We start from the raw sequence: 18,304 nt of genomic DNA, 5'->3' as shown, positions 1-18,304 counted from the left end.
TCATCTATACTGTTTCATTACATCTCAGTAGACTTCATTATTAGGTAGGCAAGACTAGTATGTTTGTCCCATTTTATAAATAAGCATGGATTCAGAACCAGAGTATAACTTGCTTAAAATCAAACAGTGACAAAGTCAAGACCAGAACCTATATTTTCTAGGTGTTACTTTATGTAGGCTTCATCCTATCACTCTACATAAACATCTCTTAAAGACATTCCTTTTTAAAAAAAATTTTTTTCTAAAGACATTTTTAATGGGATCTTGCTTTCATAGCAGATGGCATTTGGAGAAGTTGATGAATCTTAATGTTAACCAGAGACATCAGGCTGATATTGCATAAAGCAAAGATGAGAGAGAACTTGTCTTATATCCTTTTAGAAACTTGTCCTACAGATTTACCCTTGTGAATGTGGCCAGCGTTTTTGGACACTTTATGACCTCACAGGCATTATTCACTGAGGAATAAGGAGATCTGGCATCCATTCAACAACTATTGCTTAAAAAATGACTATGGTCCAAGCACAAGTCTAGCGGCTGGGGTCACAGCAGTGAATAGGAACAGTTGGCCAGAAAGACAAACATGTGCGTGAATTCAGACAGTGGTAAATCCTAGGACAGAGACGCAATGGGGAATTGGGACAGTGAGTGCTGGGAACATAGGCTGGTCTGCGAGGGCCTCTCTGAGGAGGGACTCTTTGTCTCAAGGCTGATGTGCATCTTGAGGTAGATCTGGGGGAAGAAAAATTCCAGGGAGAGGACACGGCAAGTACAAGTCCATGAGACGGTGATGTGTGTGATGTTTCTAGAAACGGAGAGAAGGACAGTGTAGCTGTAGACGGTGAGTGAGGAGAGGAGAGGTCAGAGCTGTCGGCAGAAGCCAGTTCTCAGGGAGCCCTGTCGGCCAGGGCAAGGGACGTGGGTATTGTTCTAAGTGCCATGCGGAGTCGGTGGAGGGTTTTCAGCCTGGGAGTGACGTCTTAACGGTATCTTTGTTTGCTTTATGGAAAATGGATTTTAGGGGGATAAGACTGAACCTATTCTGACCTGAAACTATTAAGAATGAGAGTATGCTTCCTGTTGCCCTGCTCACGTGGAAACCCAAAGGAGGAGTAGAATTAAAGAGATACAGGAAGGAGGGGCATAAGGAGACTCTGGTTCCCATGGGATTACAAAACCCAGTAGGGGGCAGCTCCTGGGGGGCTTCTGCATCTTTGTTTCCCCAGCGCTCAGTGCGTCACTTGGCACATAGGAGCTGCTCAACTTTCACTTATCCAGCAAATAAACATCAAGGCAGGAAGGCATCTTAAGAGCCATCTGGTCCACCTCTCTCCCATCAGATGCTTAAATTATCCCTCCGTCCCACAACCTCTTCCCAAAACGAGGCCACCTAGGAGTTGGCTAGCTGCTTAGCTGCTTCTCAAGGGGAACAGTGCTGAGCAGAGCTGGCTGGAGGAGAGGCAGAGGCGACTCAGTGTCACAGACTCTTTCTCCCAGGGCACTGTTGTGGTTCTGCCAAAGGAAATGGCAGAATCTAGACTTACGGGCTTTCCCAATCTCCAGTGACCAAACCCTTCATGGAGGCTGATCTGGTCAGTAAGCCATATGTGGCATCAGATTGTTCATCATAACAGATTTTGATGTCTCATGGAGGCACGTATGCACCTGTACAATTATATACTCACATACCCAGGTGGGAGAGATTAAACTTTCTATAGACAACTAGCTTCATGCAGCTTTCATATTATGTTGGCGTCCTGTAAATTTTGAGGACGGGCCATCGCTGCCTATGCACATTTCTGAGGTCTCGTTTGCTTGTTCAGTGCAGAAGGCCCAGAGGTGCGTTGGCCCTGACTGTCGAAGTCAGAAGGTGGAGCCCAGGAATGGCAAAGGTAGGAAAGGAGACGGGAAGTGAGGGTAGCTGAAACCAGCATCATTTCCTTAGCTGTGTGTAATTGGATTCTCAAGGTATTTTATAATCACTTAAGTGCAAGGAGCAGATGAAAGGCTTCAGCACTGACCAAGAATGCAGGGTATGTGGGGTTCAACACCGGATGGCCCCTACGCAGTGTCTACTCTGGTGAGGGGAACAGCCCAGCAGGAATTCCAAACATCCTCCTAATCCCAGTGCTGACCCAGGCTGGCTGTGCAGGGAAGAATGTCTTGGTTCAAGAAGGGAAGGGGTCAGAACATTGGGGTGAGCCCAGTTTTCTTTGGGGGATGAGGAGTCTTCGCCTTTGCACCGATGCAGTGTTTATCATGGCAGAAGCCGGGAAGAGGTTCTCCGGTTTTATTTTCTTTTAGCTCAGACGTGGGGGAAAGCCAGGAGACAGTTCAGTTTGAATAGTGCTGTGCATACATTTAACTTGATTTGCAAATAATGCTGTTTAGCAGGGCTGGTGAAACACACACACACACCCCCGCCTTCATCAGTGTGCAGAGGACAGAACCTTTAACAAGATGCCAGGCCTTTGGAAATAAAGACAGAGAAGGGATACAAAATGTACAAAAGGAAGACGCTATATATAAAAGACACTCTTTTCCATGCTCTAAGTCAGCTGGGCTCAGCCTAAACACGGGAGTGAAGATCATCCTAGGAAGGGCTGGCATAATCAAGAGCCACAAGTATTGTTATTAGCTAAGCAGAGATGGTTGTAATGAAGGGCTCATGGCTCTTCTTTGTGTCTCTATTGTTTCTACAGCCCCTCCCGCCCCCCTGCAAACCAGGGGACACTGAGCACTTTTCATCTATTTCATACCTATGTTTTGAGTGGCTCCTGCAGGCCAGGCCCTGGGGGTAGGTGTTGGTTCAGCAGAAAGTAGGACCATGGTCCTCCCTCCTGGAGCCCAGTGGAAGGGAAACAAGAAAATGGGCAACTGGATCCAGAGGGAGTAGTAGACAGGGAATCCTGGGTGCCATGTGAGCAGCAAGAGGGTCTCTGGGTAAGACTTAGGGATCGGGGAAGGTTTCCTGTGGGGTGGAAGGGAAGAAGGGTGTGTGGGGAAGTACCCTGTCCACAGGCTGCTCCCTGGGACTCGGCCTGTCCCCGAGGAGTCACCGTCGAGGCTTGACACCCCACGCTGCTGGCCCCGCAGCTTCAGTCCACACTTCCTGGCCCCCCTGCACTTGGCTGGCTTGCCTTCGTGGCGCAGAGCCTGGTGAAAGGTTAATGGTAAGATAATGACCTTGGGCTTCCCAGTTGCCCTCGGGTCTTTCCCAGACATTTAGGTCCTGCAGTCAGGACCTTGGTGTGCCTCTTGTGGACCCACTTATCCATCTGAGGTCACGGCTGCTGCTGGCTCCTTAATTGTCACTCCCTTCCCTTTCCCCCACTGTACCCAGAGAGCCCCTTATTTAGCACTTTCAGAAATGCTTTATTTCCAACCAGAGAATTTAGACCCACACGTCCTGGAATTGCGTTTATCTCAGAGCACTTTGAAATTTGGTATTGCCGAGCAGAAAAGCCGGTGCTCCAAAATCTCGCCTCGTTCCGATCGCTTCCTGAGGTTCATGTTCCCTGGCACAATATATTCGAAATCTTTCATTTTCCCCTTTTCTGGGGAAGTTACTCCTTCCTTCGAGGCAGCTCTGGGAGACAACAGAGCCCTTCTGGTACAAGCCCCACAAAGTACAACTCTGCTACTCAACTTCATCATCTGTAAAATGGGGCCCCTTCATGTGTGGTTGTAGAGAGAAAGGGCAGGAATGAACACGGGTTGTTGCCCCACCCATGGGAAACATGTAATCATTGGGGGGATGATTATTATAATTGCTATCATTAATGGCTGTCCTATTTTTGTCACTTGCTTTTACATATTAGCCATTGAGCTGCTATGTAATGGGCAGGAACTGACGTGGTCTTCTGCATGGTGTACCTGGTACATGTTAAGTTCATTAATACATGCAGGTGAGGGTTACCACCTGGTCCAGGCTTACACTTCTTAGCTGTCAGTGGATGTTTAGGGTAGAGATGGGGTGGGGGAGTTTAGACTTGATATGGGATTATGATCCAGTGTGTTCAGACGCAGTGTTTGATTCCAAGGATCCAGCCAACTCTTTCTTCTTCCCTGTGAAAAGCAGATATAACCATATCCACCTCCTGGGGTGGCTGTGAGGCTTAAATGAGATGATGTGTGCGAAAGAGTCAGTACCTCCCCTGGGGCCTCCCGCCCCAGCCAGAGCCCACGCACTGTTCCTCCCTCCCTTCCCGATATTGAAATGGATTTTAAATGGGCATAAAAAGAAGATGGTCTTAAGTGGAAAGCCAGGAAGTGTGAAAGGGTGGACAGCTTGGGATCGGCAGGGTCATTCAGAGGAGCACCACAAAGAAATCGTTTCCTAATCCTTGGCCTGACCGGGTGCCCCAGAGGTTCGAGCAGCCGACAGTGCTCAGGGCAGAGTGGCCTGTGTTAGGAATCTCACCATCTCCAAATAGCGAGGGCCTTCCCGCTGGGAGCTACTGAGTCCCTGAGTCTGCAGTCACTGTGGTCACCAGCGCCACACACTAGGATAATCCATCTGCATTTCCCTGACTCCGGAACATAGAGTAGCTCATTCGTGGGCGCAGACACTGTATGAGCAGGTGGCGTGAAGAAACTGAGGCTCAGTGAATCCCGTGAATTCACAGAGACCACTGGGGCCTATACTTTTCTGTGTGTAATTTACAAGACAACAAATAGAGATAGAATGGTGGCCAATGGACCCATTTTCCAGCCAAAAGATTGGCTCCCACTCCTGGTTTTCTCAGTTCAAATCTGTGCCTTGGGCCAATTTCATTTTATTACATGCTATGGATTTGGGGGTTTTCTCAAAAATAATTGAAATTTTAAGCGTCAAATCTGTGATAGTCCAAGAAAGGCAACATAGATATTAAATAACAGAGCACCGTCTTGGACTGAACTCCTGGTGTGACATGGGGTGGAGTTTTGAGTAGGGGAGAAAGAGTCCTTTTAAATGGTAGCCTTTTGTTGCCAATGCCTGAAAGTAGGTGAAAGGTTTAGGACTTCACCATGTAAGAAACATAACTTTCAGACATTCCATTTGTGTGAGCTGCCGAGGAGATGGTATCATGTAGTACAGAGCAAAGGCCCTTTAGAATCAGAAAGCCTGGAGCTGGAGCCCCGGTGGCTCCACAGCTGTGACCTACGTTGGCAAGGTTGTCGGGCTGTGTGAACTTCATGTCTGCCTGTGAAGCTGACTTATATATCAAGTACTGAGCTTTCCTTTGGTGACATGTCACTCTTCTGCTTGAGCCCTTCAGGGACTCATGACCACCTGCACAGGGTCATGTCTGAGGTCCAGGAGATCCTCCCAGGGGGACCCTGCCTGTGCCAGCAGCCTCATCTCTCCTCCCCGTCTGGGGCACCCCAGGCTCTGGGCAGTGTGTCTCACCTTGGTGTGTCTGTTCCTGCTCTGCTACCTCTACCCCCAGAGATGCCCGTCGCCTCCTCACAGCTCTTCGCTGGACTGATTCTTGCTCTTCCTTTAATATTAGCTCAGAATCTCCCGTCCTCCAAGAAGCATCCCTGCTTCTCACTTTCCCCACCAAAGCCAGGCTGTGCCTGTTGTTTCCCTTTTCTACATAACTCCCAGCCCTTGCCTCCATCCTCCCATTTCCCTCACGGAATGACAATCGTTTGATAACACATCTGCCTTCTCCCTGGACCATCAGTTCCTTGAACAGTATTTGACACATGGTACTAGGCATTAGGCATTCAACTAATGTTTGTTGAATGAATGAAAGAAAGCACAGAGGAGGTGCCAAGGAAGCTATTTTATTTCCCTTATCCCAGAGCACTTTGTGCAGCTACAACAGTCAGAAGCTGTTTTTGCATTCTTTGTTTTTTTCTTCAGGGATGTGATTCTAACCTGGGGGTAAGCAAAGAAGATTAAGTACTTATGAGGATGGGGGCTGAGAGGGAGCATATCAGCTGTAGATGTTCACTTTATAAATCAATACATGAGACAAACTGTAGCAGCATCGGGGGAGACTAGAATTGTGTGGCTACAGGGAGGAGGGCCTGGCTCACGTCTTCCCTATCCTCTGATTAGCAGAAAGCAGGCTCACATGGAACTGAGCCTACCAAGGAACTGTGGGAAGCACAGCTGGACCCGTGGGCACACTGCACCAGCATCGTCCGTGGCTATGGAGTGTTTGATAATAAGGCAAAATCCTTTCAATTAGAAACTGCTGTTGTGATTCACAGCTTCTGTTTTCATTTTATTTTCAAGGGTCTGCTCTACACGTCTCCCTGGCTCTGTCTTGGGGAATCCGTTCCTCTTCCGTTTGTTTGTTACGTTTTTGAAATGTTTGTATTCCTCTTGAACCGCTGTAGTTCATACAAAAATTTACGATCACGCAGTGCCTTGCAGTTTCTACTGTATGCACGCAATCTCATTTACTCTTCACATCTTTGAGGCCCAGAGAAGCTAAACAGTCTGCACAGGGGCACACAGAAAGTGGTAGGTCCAGAAGCCAAGTTCTTCATCCCAGGTTTTCCTACTTAAACTGGCTGTATTTTCCGTTATATTCGGTCACCTCCCTTCCAATCATAGCTACCATTTATGGATTGCTTATAATGTGCCCAGGCTTAGTTAAAATGTATCATTTAATCCTCACAGTAGAAGTATTATCCCCATTTTGCCAACCAGGAAACTAAGATCTAGACAAATTAAAAACTTTCCCAAGGGCTTCCCTGGTGGCACAGTGGTTGAGAGTCCGCCTGCCGGTGCAGGGGACACGGGTTCGTGCCCCGGTCCGGGAAGATCCCACATGCCGCGGAGCGGCTGGGCCCGTGAGCCATGGCCGCTGAGCCTGTGCGTCCGGAGCCTGTGCTCCACAACGGGAGAGGCCACGGTGGTGAGAGGCCTGCGTACCGCAAAAAAAAAAAAAAAAACCTTTCCCAAGATCATTCAGCTTATGAATAGCCAAGGTAAGATTGGGACCCAGGTTTGGCTGGGTCTAAAGCTGATTAACCACTAAGCTTTTAATCATTAAGCTCTTAACCACCGTGCCAGTGGTTCTCAGAATTTAGGGTGTATCTTAATTATCTGGAGGGCTTGTTAAAACACAGAATTCTGGGCCCTTTCCCCAGGGTTTCTGATTCAGCAGGCCTGGGTGAGGCTGAGAATGTACATTTCTACCAATTTTCCAGGTGATGCTACTAGTTGGAAGAGTGTACTTTGAGGACCCCAGTGCTAATGCCACATCGCCCTCCACCCATATGCTGGTTGCACTGAATTGCTTTCAGCCCCCCCCCCAAAAAAGTTTCATATGGAGGGGAAGGGCTTTAATTATGCATTATTGTATGGCCCATTTTAAATGGGGTGTATCCCATACATTATTCACTACAACTTTAAGGTTGTTGTAGTGAATTATTTCGGCCGTAGAACGGGTTTGGTTTCTAGGTTAAATACAGGGTCATGTTATTTTTATTGCATTTTTCATTGAAGTAGTTTATGGAAACTGTTCTGTCTTCTGTGTCATCACCTATACAGCGGGGGACTTAATGGCCATCTGAAAAGGGTAACAAAACCATTATTAATAAAGCTGAAAGTTCTCTGAGATTAGTTGCCTCCCTCATCTACTTACCTTCTTGCTTAGGATCTCATATGTTTGTTGTTTCTTGTTTTTAAGAAGTTTATGATTTTGATGTGATCTATATTTCTAAGCTTAAGTCATAGGGAAGAATTAGTCTCTAAAAAGACTGTCCCCCTCACTTGACCTGTCGTCTCCCCATCTTTTTCCCCAGTCCCTATCCACTGGTTACCACCAACCTGTTCTCCATCTCTGTAATTATGTTATTTCATGAACACTATAAATGGACTAATTCAGAATATGTCGTTTGGGGATTGGCTTTTTCACTTAGGATAATTTTCTTGAGGTTGTTGTGTGTATCAGTAGTTCATTTCCTTTTATTGCTAAGAAGTATTCTAAGCTATACATGTACCACAGTTGGTTGAATGATTCACCCATTGAAGGATATTTGGATAGTTTCCAGTTTGGGGCTATTAAGGATAAAGCTGCTGTGAACATTCGTGGACAAGTTTCTGCGTGAAAATAAGTTTTCATTTCTCTGGGATAAATGCCCAAGGGTGCAATTGCTGGCTGCTAAGCCCACTTCTGGTTCTAAAAGAAACTGCCAAACCATTTTCCAATGTGGCCGCCCCATTTTACCATCCCACCAGCAATATACGAGTGTTCCAATGTCTCTGCAGCCACATCAGCACCTGTTGTCATGTGTCCTTTTGATTATAGCCATCCTACTTGCTGTAAAGTGATATTTTGTTGTTTTGATTTGCATTTCCCTAAAGACTAATGGTTAAGTATCTTTTCATGTGCTTATTGGCACTTTGTATATTTTCTTTGGAACAATGTCTGTTCACATCCTTTGCCTGTTTTTATAAATTTATTCATTTTGACTGCGTTGGGTCTTTGTTGCTGTGTGCAGGCTTTTCTCTAGTTGCGGTGAGCGGGGGCTACTCTTCGTTGCAGTGCACGGGCTTCTCATTGTGGTGACTTCTCTTGTTGTGGAGCATGGGCTCTAGGCACGTGGGCTCAGTAGTTGTGGCTCGTGGGCTTAGTTGTTCCGCGGCATGTGGGATCTTCCTGGACCAGGGCTCGAACCCGTGTTCCCTGCATTGGCAGGCAGATTCTTAACCACTGTGCCACCAGGGAAGCCCCCGTTTGCCTGTTTTTAAATTGGATTATTTGTCTTTTGATTGTTGGGTTGTAAGAGTTCTTTACCTTTTCTGGATAAAAGTCCCTTGTCAGATTTATGATTTGCAAATATTTTCTCTCTTCTATAGGTTGTATTTTCACTTTCTCGATAGGAGCTGGGGGTAGAGGGAGACCGGTCTTCTCAGCTGTACTCACCTATGTTAGAACTTCTATTAGGCAGAGCTGATGGGGGTTGGTGATGGAACAGATCTCGGCTCAGAGGCTCCAGACGTTCTCAGTTCTTGCTGAGATTTGGTAGATTTTCTCGAACGAATGTTTTTCCATTTGTCATCATGACCTTAGGACAATTTCCAGAAACTTTCAATGAATGCTCTTATAATTTGTACCTGTTAAATTGTTTTGCTGGGAAGAGTGTCCTCAGAATTCCTTAGTTTGTCATTCTGGAAGGCCAGGCTTCCACAGTGTACTTAATACAAATGCCCTCAGGAGATGTTACACCTGAAGTCCTCATCAGTCTTTTCTAGTTATCCGATGAGTCTTTGGTAGATCTAGCAGCTGAAGAAGCATCTTCTCTACACAACATCTGCAAGACTAGAACAGTGCCTGGAACATAGTATTTCTTAAAAGAATGATTGAATAAATGAACAAATTTAAGCAACTACAAGGAGGTAGACGTGGGGCATGGGAGAACATCAGAGAGCTGAGTGGTAGGGTACCAAATACATACGTGATTCAATTAGAAAGATTGTCCCCTTTGCAGGCATCATTACTTCTTCCATTGTAGTACACAGTAATTCATAGGCTCACTGTCACTAGAGCCCAAGAATGAGGCTGGTTCATGGGTTGAGCATGATTAGAAATCCAAAAATCATTGTTTCAGGTTATGAGTGATTATGTTTCTGTATGTCTTTGTGTGTCAGTATAAATACACACATTACACCTTGTGTACACGAGCAGATTTCTGTAGACACATATACACACATACATACATACCTACAGTAGTTATGGAAACTTTTGGAGCAGTGGGATACACTCAAAAGGACATTCTTCTTTCTTACCTAAAAATGATAACATAAAGAATGGAATGTTCAAAACCATTTTTAGGCATCTTGTCCAACTGACTCATTTTGCAGATGAGGAAACTGAGGCCCAGAGAGCCCATCATTTTGTTCTTAATCTCACAGCTTACCTAGTGGGTTCCTGATTCCAGCAAGAATGATTGTCCCCCATCTTCTGTTACCTATTACGTGAATGAACACAAGTTTCAATCATGAAGCTTTATTCACTACATCAGCAAGTCTTCCTATACAACCACTTAAAAATCAACAGCTTGAATAATTGTCATTTGAATTTTTCCTACAAGTTTTCTGCCTTTCCTCTTGCCCACTCCTTCCCTAAAGTAAAATTTGCAACTGGCAACTTTGAAACTTGTTAAAATCCAGCACATTAATAGGGTTTTACATTTTAGCAGCCTAATGATAAGGAGGTAGGGCCTTCTGTTCTGGCCCCTCAGGGCTTTCTATTCTGGGCATTTATTAAACTTTGCTGTAGCCTCAAGTATATTTGACCTTTTTATATTAAAAAAAAGTTTCATTTTAAACTTTATACATATATATTTTGTGTATGTACATATTTCACTCTTCTCCACTGATTAGGTAGATATTGAGACATTAGCAACAGTTGAACTTGAAGATACTTGTCAATTATTTCCCTATGTTTGGTAAGGAAGAGAAGCCATTACTATCATAATTTATTATTATTTTCATTTAGCTAGATTTGAGCCCTCTTAAAAATGTTTTCTACTTTGAGGTCTATTTTGCAGTTTAATTAATGTAGCAAGGGTTTTTCTTTTTTTTCTTTTCTTTTTCTTTTTTTTTTTTTTTAATTTTACTCTCAATGGAGATAATCCATTCACGGTGACCTTTCCTTGTGCAAATTAGTTGTACACGCTTGTTTAAGTAGATGGTCCTTTGCATGATGTCTCTTCTTAATGATGGGTTTATAATCGAAAATTGGCTTATTCACATATGCCTACTTTGTGTGAGAATATAAAAATAGATGTGGACTTGAAAAATATAAATGTATATATCAGTATCCCCAAAAGAGGAGGGAAGAATCCAGTGCCTTCAGGCTATGATTAAATTAGACTATTAGAGTCAGAAAGTGCTGGTGACATATGCTACTGTCAAAGTCACCTGTCTGCCGAGCCTGGGAGGCTCTTGAAAAAGGAGAGTGATTTCATCCTGGCTCTGAGAAACTGGGCCTTCACAGGACCTGAGCCATCTCCAGTTTCCCAAGTTTTCTTAAGCTCCAAATGAAATTTCAGCTGTGTGTTTAGGAATGTATTTGTGGAAATCATTTTTATTTTTTTTTATTTATTTATTTTTAAGAGATTTCTAGTTTAATTAATTAATTTGGCCATGCTGTGCGGCCCGTGGGATCTGAGTTCCCTGACCAGGGATTGAACTCGTGTACCCTACATTGGGAGTGCAGAGTCTTAAGCACTGGACTGCCAGGGAAGTCCCTGGAAATCATTTTTAATGTGCTAGCCCTGAATAAAATGAGATGCTTGTTACCTTTCCTGTACTTCACCGGTATAAAGAGACAGGTGACATTCATATTACATTTTGCATTTTTTCACGTGTAGAAACAGTGTGATACAACTAAATGGTGTTTGAGGAAAAAATCATCTCTTCTGCTGCCCAGGTTCCCACAGGCCCCACCGTTTTTTTTTTTTTGTTTTTTTTTTTCCCTGTTATTCCTCTTTCCCCATTTCTTGGGCTGGCTCCTTCTCTCTCCCTCCATGCCGACCATTCTTTTTTTTTTTTTTTTTTTTGCGGTACGCGGGCTTCTCACTGTTGTGGCCTCTCCCGTTGCGGAGCACAGGCTCCAGACACGCAGGCTCCGGACGCGCAGGCTCAGCGGCCATGGCTCACCGGCCCAGCTGCTCCGCAGCATGTGGGATCTTCCCGGACCGGGGCACAAACCTGTGTCCCCTGCATCGGCAGGCAGACTCTCACCCACTGCACCACCAGGGAAGCCCCATGCCAACCATTCTTATACAGGAGTGTTTGTCTGGGATGACCAAATGTTCCTGGTTAAAAGTAGAAACTCCACCTTGAAGGAGAAACTAAATGTTTTTGTGCTTGGAATGGAGGTTTCCTGAGTAGGTTTTAGTAGCATGGGTTCGTGGGGTAGGAAACAAGAGCAGCCTTCGTTTTACTGAATGACATGGCATTAAAAAAGAACTAGCGGTGAGTACTTTCTAAGCTTATGGGGGCAACCTATTTTTATCTGACACAAAAATCTGATTTGGGAAGCAAAGGCTGGGCAAGCCAAAATTTTGCTGGGACCATCAGACTTGTCTTTTACGTACTGTTTGCAAAAGGCCCTAATTGCTTTGTCCAATGTGATGGTTCACATTTCTTCTCCTTCATGCAACAACCCTGCCCACCTCCCGCCCTGGAAAAGTGAGACTTGCCTGTGTATCACCCAAGTTGCTCTGGGTAATTTCTGGCAGGTGTGCACCCACCCCAGGTGTGTTGATTCATCCCTCCCCCCAACCGTCTCCCCTGCCCCATTCCTAACGCGTCTTTGTTTGCTGATGGCCCCTCCTCTTTTTCTAGGTATGATTATCGGGAAATGCTGCACAATGCCACTTTCTGTCTGGTTCCTCGTGGTCGCAGGCTTGGGTCTTTCAGGTTCCTGGAGGCTCTGCAGGTAAGAGACCCTGATCCTCCCCAGAACAGGGCTGAGGACTCAACGTCAGACTGGGGCGGAGTTTAACCGTAGCACTTCTCCTGGGGTCTAAGCCGAATGTGTGGTTTGCCTTGGACACCTGAAATCTTTTTTCCCAAGAAAATCTGCAACATTTTTATGAGTGGGGGGAGTGGGGGGAGGATGTACTCCCTGCCTTTGGACATGAGGAGATCCAACGGGAGTCTCAAGGGAGGGTGGGTTCTTCAGAGAAGTGTTTACAAACAGAGGGCAGATCTGCTTGCCCACCAGGCAGCCGACCTGGGCTCCACGGAGACTCAGCCCTCCTCCTGGAAGCCAGTCTCAAAGCAATGAAAATGGCTGATGGGTGGTATTTCCCAAAAGCAAAATCGTTGGTTCTGTCCCCATCTCAGTCGTCACTCAGTTCCTCTAAATGCTGAGCGTGGTACCCTGCAAGGTAGAGGCACTCACTCAGCCCAGCTCCTCCCAGGCTCTGAAATTCAGAGGTTCTGGAGCTGCTGGGTCTCTGCTATTAACCTTCACTTTGCAGAAATGCCTTCACCTGCGGAGACAGTGCTCCACACTTCCCACCTGGAAGTTGCAACCAGCCTTCCTTGTTGGCGAGAAAGCACGCCCTCCCCCTCTCTCAGCTCCTGGACCCCTTGCTACCGTGTCCTTTCTTCCTCTGTCCTCTGCCCCGGCTGAACCTGTGCTTCTGTCGCAGTGCTTCTTAACGGCCAGCATTCTGTCGTGTCCTCTGACAGGAAAGCTTCCTTCTCTTGAAAGTCTTTTCTGGCACGTTCTGTGAAGCACCCCATTCCTGACATTCCCCTAGCCTCTTGGGATGTTGCATGGAGCAAATCCTTCTCTGCTTTGGATTCTGAGTTATTTGCAACCAGAATTTTATCATTAGCCTGGGGTTTCTCGGCTCTTAGGTCACTGTGCGGGTAGTAAATTGGTACGACAGAGGTTGGGATCCCTCCACACTGAAGGGAACAAAGTTCAGATGTTTACATGGCTAGGGAAAGGTGAGCACCCTGTAACAGTTTAATCCACAAAATGCTTTATCAGGAATGCCGAGCTGTTCTTTGTTGCTCAGGACATTGGGGTGAACCACTTTGCAAGTGGGCTGTGGCAGTTATACTGACAAGGCTGTTCATGTTCAAGGTGGGTTTTGTGCTAGGATTTTATTGATGAACGATTTTGTTACGTCAATAAGACTTCTTCAACGGAGGCCAGTTGCCTCCATAGAGGTAAGGTCAGCCAGACCATGTACAAGAATAGAAATGGGTTTTTCGCATTCTAGGGCAAGACTTACAAATAGTAAAATCTCAGCTGGATGCAGACAAACTTCATGTGACTTGATAATTCATAAAAGCCCACTTTCCTTCTGACCTCAGCAGTCCAGGATTCATGCCAGTAATTGAATTTGTACCAATTTCCCCTCTGATTGGAAGGGTTCCTGCTGCCATATTCCTCACATTCACAAAGTCCCCTTCTTTGCACAGGCCGCCTGTGTCCCTGTGATGCTCAGCAATGGATGGGAGTTGCCATTCTCTGAAGTGATTAATTGGAACCAAGCTGCCGTCATAGGTGATGAGAGATTGTTATTACAGGTAAGGAAGGGGTGGCGGTGGCCTTCAACAGATCAGTGGATTATTGTTGCCCCCGTCCAAACTTTGAAAGAAGATGAATCCAAAAGGTCAGCTCTGTAAAAGGAATTTTATCAGGAGAAAATTACCTGTGTCATGGTGAATATGAAGTCATTTAACATGACATCGTTCACTTCCCAACACACAATCTGCTCAGGTCCAGGGAATATATTCAGAGAAGGAGAAGTTGCAGGTAGACCACACTGAACTTTGATACTGAGAAGAGCTGTGTATCTACCCCCCTCAATATTCAAAATGTTTAGAAATTATACCAAAGAGTTTTTGTACCATCCTGTCGCCACTTTGTACTCCTTTCCCAATTCCGTATCTGCCTTCAGATTAATTTTCAGAAAGAGAGAGGTCTCTAGGGCTGATTCTTATAATTAGTGTTATCATTGCTCAAATGATCTAGTCTGGGTACGTGAGTGAGTGTTTACCTTTAAGATGTATGTTTAAAAGAGCAGCCTCAAATGAAAATGTATGTTTTTTTAAAATGTATTTTTGGCCATTTAGATTTTTTCCATTTAATTTTATTGTTGTAAGAACATGTAATATGAAATCTACTTGTTTAACAAATTTTGACGTGTACTCATGGTTGAGTGTAGGTACAATGTGCTACAGCAGGTCTCGAAAGCTTATTCAGCTTGCTTAACTGAAGCTTTATGCCCACTTACTAGTAATTTCTCACTTCCCGTCCCCTAACCCCTGGTCACCACCATTCTACTCTTTAATTCTATGAATTTGATTATTTTAGATATCTCTTATAAGTGGACTCATGAATTATTTGTCTTTCTGTGACTGGTTTATTTCACTTAGTATAATGTCCTCAAGGTTCATCCATGTTGTCTTCTATTGCAGAATTAAGGCTTACTAATTATTAAAATGTCCGTATTGCCCAACGTGATCCACAGATTCAAGGCAATTTCTGCCAAAATCCTAATGGCATTTGTTTTTTTACAGAAGTAGAAAAACAGCTCTAAAATCCATATGGAGCCAGAAAAGATCCCAAATAGCCAAATCAATCTTGAGGAAAAAGAACAAAACCAAGGCATTATAGTCCCTAATTTCAAAATATATTATAAAGCTCCAGTCATCAAAACAGTATGGTACTGGCATAAAGACAGATATATAGACTAATGGACCAGAATACAGAGCTAAGAAATAAATCCACACATATACATCAACCAGTCTTCCACAAGGATGCCTAATAAAAGTTTAAACTTCTCAAGAGCTGCCTGGGAAGGTGGATATGATACTCACAGAAAAATACTGGGGCAGGAATAGTCAGTCACTGAGGATTTCTAAAGACCCTTTGTGCAAAAATGTTTTAGCTTCAACATAAATTGCCCTACTCTTTTTTCTAAAATGATGGAATATTTAAATGCTTTTATTTCATGGCATTGTACTTTATCTTGAACTACCACAAATATTCGTAAAATTATATTTTTTAATGTCCTTTTTTCGATATTCAGGAAATTCAGTTTCTAACTCTATCCTTGATTCTACTTCTGTGCTGCTGGCCAGTCTGCTAACTGGCTGGTGAAATAACTCAGTACTCTCCCTAAAGTAACAGTGGAATATCTGTAACCAAGAAGGCCATGAATTAGGCAAGCCAAGCTGAATGCGGCTCTTAAAACATGCCTTGTGTCTGGTACTCAGATCTGTGATTTCCAAGGCCCCTGGGACCTCAGAAGCAAGAGGAGGACACGTGATCTAGTAGAGTTCTCCCCACACAGAGATGATGTGTGCCTAAAATATTCACTCATGACAGGCCAAACAAAAGTGATAGATGTGGTTCTTTTCCATGTTGCCTTTTTCCTTCCTCTTATGATTTTTAAAAAATAATGCATGCTCATTAAAGGAAATTTAGGAAAGAAAGGGAATAAAAGATACCAGCCATAATTTCTCCATTTATGTACCAGTGCTCCCGTGAATTTGATGTGACTAAGTTGGGAGTTTGTCTTTGAGAACGGAGTGTGTTCCAGGATACTGAATTGTGGTTGTCTGGTCTCTACCATTTCAGCAGAGTTGATTCCCCAGAAGCATTTCACCTTCTGAGGCAACATTTTGGCTTGATGCTGGAGATTTTGTTTTCCTTTCTGCACCTACTCAAACTTGCTGGCATTTTCCTCTCTCATATGCAGTCTGTCTTTGCACAGCTGCCTCCATATTGAATGATGACTGCACTGTCATTGACAGTGGTTTTAAAGAACTGGCACCCAGCCCAGGTATCTGCTCTGGGAAATGTTTTTGTTATGTTACCATTTTTCATTTCCTGTTTTAGAACAGCACAGGTATTTTTATTTGCATATAGTCTTGTCATGTCACCAAGAGAGCTTGCTGTTGCTTTCCTATATCTATCTTGGTAGATTCCATTAGTTCCGTTACCATGCATGACCTTTTATTAAGACTTCACTGCAACTTTGAACAATCCGGCCAAATTGGAATTAATTTATCACTTTCCCATACCTGTCTCTTGGGACAAGCAGATTAAGAACTGGTAGCCAAATGCCATTAAAATGTGGAACTCTGTCTTTTTAATCAATTGGAATTTTCTTCCAGAGCACTTTGAAGAGTGCTGTCAGACACTTGTATCACACGCACAAATGGGTAGGATATATTTCACTTGAGGTTGTAACATCAAGATGTGGCTAATAGAAGAGAGGGGTTGTATTGGTAGGCTTATCTGTGCTGTCCCTGTCTGCCTTCATAACCACAGCCTACTCAGTTTGCTGGAGAGCACATAGTGATGATAGCTTTTGACATTTTTCTAATGGACTGGTTCCTCATGATCATGATGAAACAGTCTACCTGTATGACTCTTAGAAAATACCACTGACATTCAGAAGAGGGCATGATTATGAAAATTGAGGAGGGTAGTTTTTTTCTAGTCTTTCTTGGGCAATCTGAGTAATTTTCTCAGTCAATAAAAATAAATGTTCTTTGGCTTAGGAAGGATCCATGATCTGAATGGTTTCTCTACCTTCTTCAAGAATATTTTATTTCCACTTGACCTTGAGCTCTGGTTTCAGGCTAAGGTTTCTCCTTTACCTGTTGCCTCCATGCTGCTTCAGTGTTGGGAATCCAGATACACACTTTGGGGCTGCAGATTTAGTATCTGCTTCTGGACATTGCCAAAGCAAGTGAACTTGTCCTTATGTAGATACTGTGAAGCAGTTCTGTGGCTTCCCGTAAGTGTGGTCTTGAATCAGAAAATATGCTCCTGGGCTTCCCTGGTGGCGCAGTGGTTGAGAGTCCGTCTGCCGATGCAGGGGACACGGGTTTGTGCCCCGGTCTGGGAAGATCCCACATGCCGCAGAGCGGCTGGGCCCATGAGCCACGGCCGCTGAGCCTGCGCATCCGGAGCCTGTGCTCCACGACGGGAGAGGCCACAACAGTGAGAGGCCCGTGTACCGCAAAAAAAAAAAAAAAAAAAAATGCTCCTACTTCCTTCGCCACCACTGGAAATTCAGATGTAGTCTTAGTCACAATGCCATAGGTAACTTTCTTACTAAAGCAGCTAACGGAGCATTCCTGCTTTAGTCCAGGCTCGCGTGCCTGTCTGATTAATTACACATTAGGGAGGCAAGCATGCAGAAAGAGGTGAGCACAAAAGGACAGTTGCTAATCACAAGGCATCTCCCCTAAGTATAGACTCCATAAATGAAATAGCCTTTGGGCTATAGGTGAAGATAGGGAGCAAACCAAGGAGACTCACCAGACACCCAGGAAGTACATTTCAGGGCTCCAGACCCAAGCAAGTTCACATGCAGACATTAAGCAATTGGTCTGTCTTTGAATATCATCACCCTTAAGTCAATAATAATAGTAGTGGTAATAATTACTTTGTTAATAAAGCTTCCCATGTGCTAGGCATTGTGCAAAGCACTTATGTGATCTTCATAATACCCTTATGATGTTAGTACTATATCCCCATCTTATAAGTGAAGAAATGAAATCTTTGAGAGATCATGTAACTTGTCCAAGGAAGCAGGGCCAGTAAATGGCAGAGGCAAGACTCCCACTGTGGTCTAACTCCCATGTTCCTGTGCTTAACCACTGAGTGATACTGCTAGTGAAAATAATGATGTCCCTTTGGTGGCTTCAGATGGCCATGTTCAATTCCACTTCTATTTATTGAATAACTGCTACAGGCATACCTCGCTTATTTTATGCTTCGTAGATGCTTTTTTTTTTTTTTTTTAACAAATGGAAGGTTTGTGTCAACCCTGTGTTGTCAGATGATGGTTAGTG

At 44.4% G+C, this 18,304-nt stretch overlaps 1 protein-coding gene across 1 annotated transcript in view; it reads left to right on the top strand.

Moving 5' to 3' along the window:
• Positions 1–18,304, top strand: part of EXT1 (exostosin glycosyltransferase 1) — a 304,586-nt gene that overhangs the window by 248,113 nt on the left and 38,169 nt on the right. Inside the window, exons 2-3 of the mRNA XM_081258480.1 lie at positions 12,308–12,401; positions 13,907–14,014. Of these exons, the coding sequence (XP_081114606.1) occupies positions 12,308–12,401; positions 13,907–14,014 (202 nt within the window). The remainder of the gene's footprint in view (positions 1–12,307; positions 12,402–13,906; positions 14,015–18,304) is intronic.

The sequence above is a fragment of the Mesoplodon bidens genome (genome assembly GCF_964165515.1).
Source record: "Mesoplodon bidens genome assembly, chromosome: 16".
Classification (NCBI taxonomy): Eukaryota; Metazoa; Chordata; class Mammalia; order Artiodactyla; family Ziphiidae; genus Mesoplodon; species Mesoplodon bidens.
Note: the sequence above shows the minus strand (reverse complement) of the source record. Positions and strands in the feature narration are given on the sequence as shown.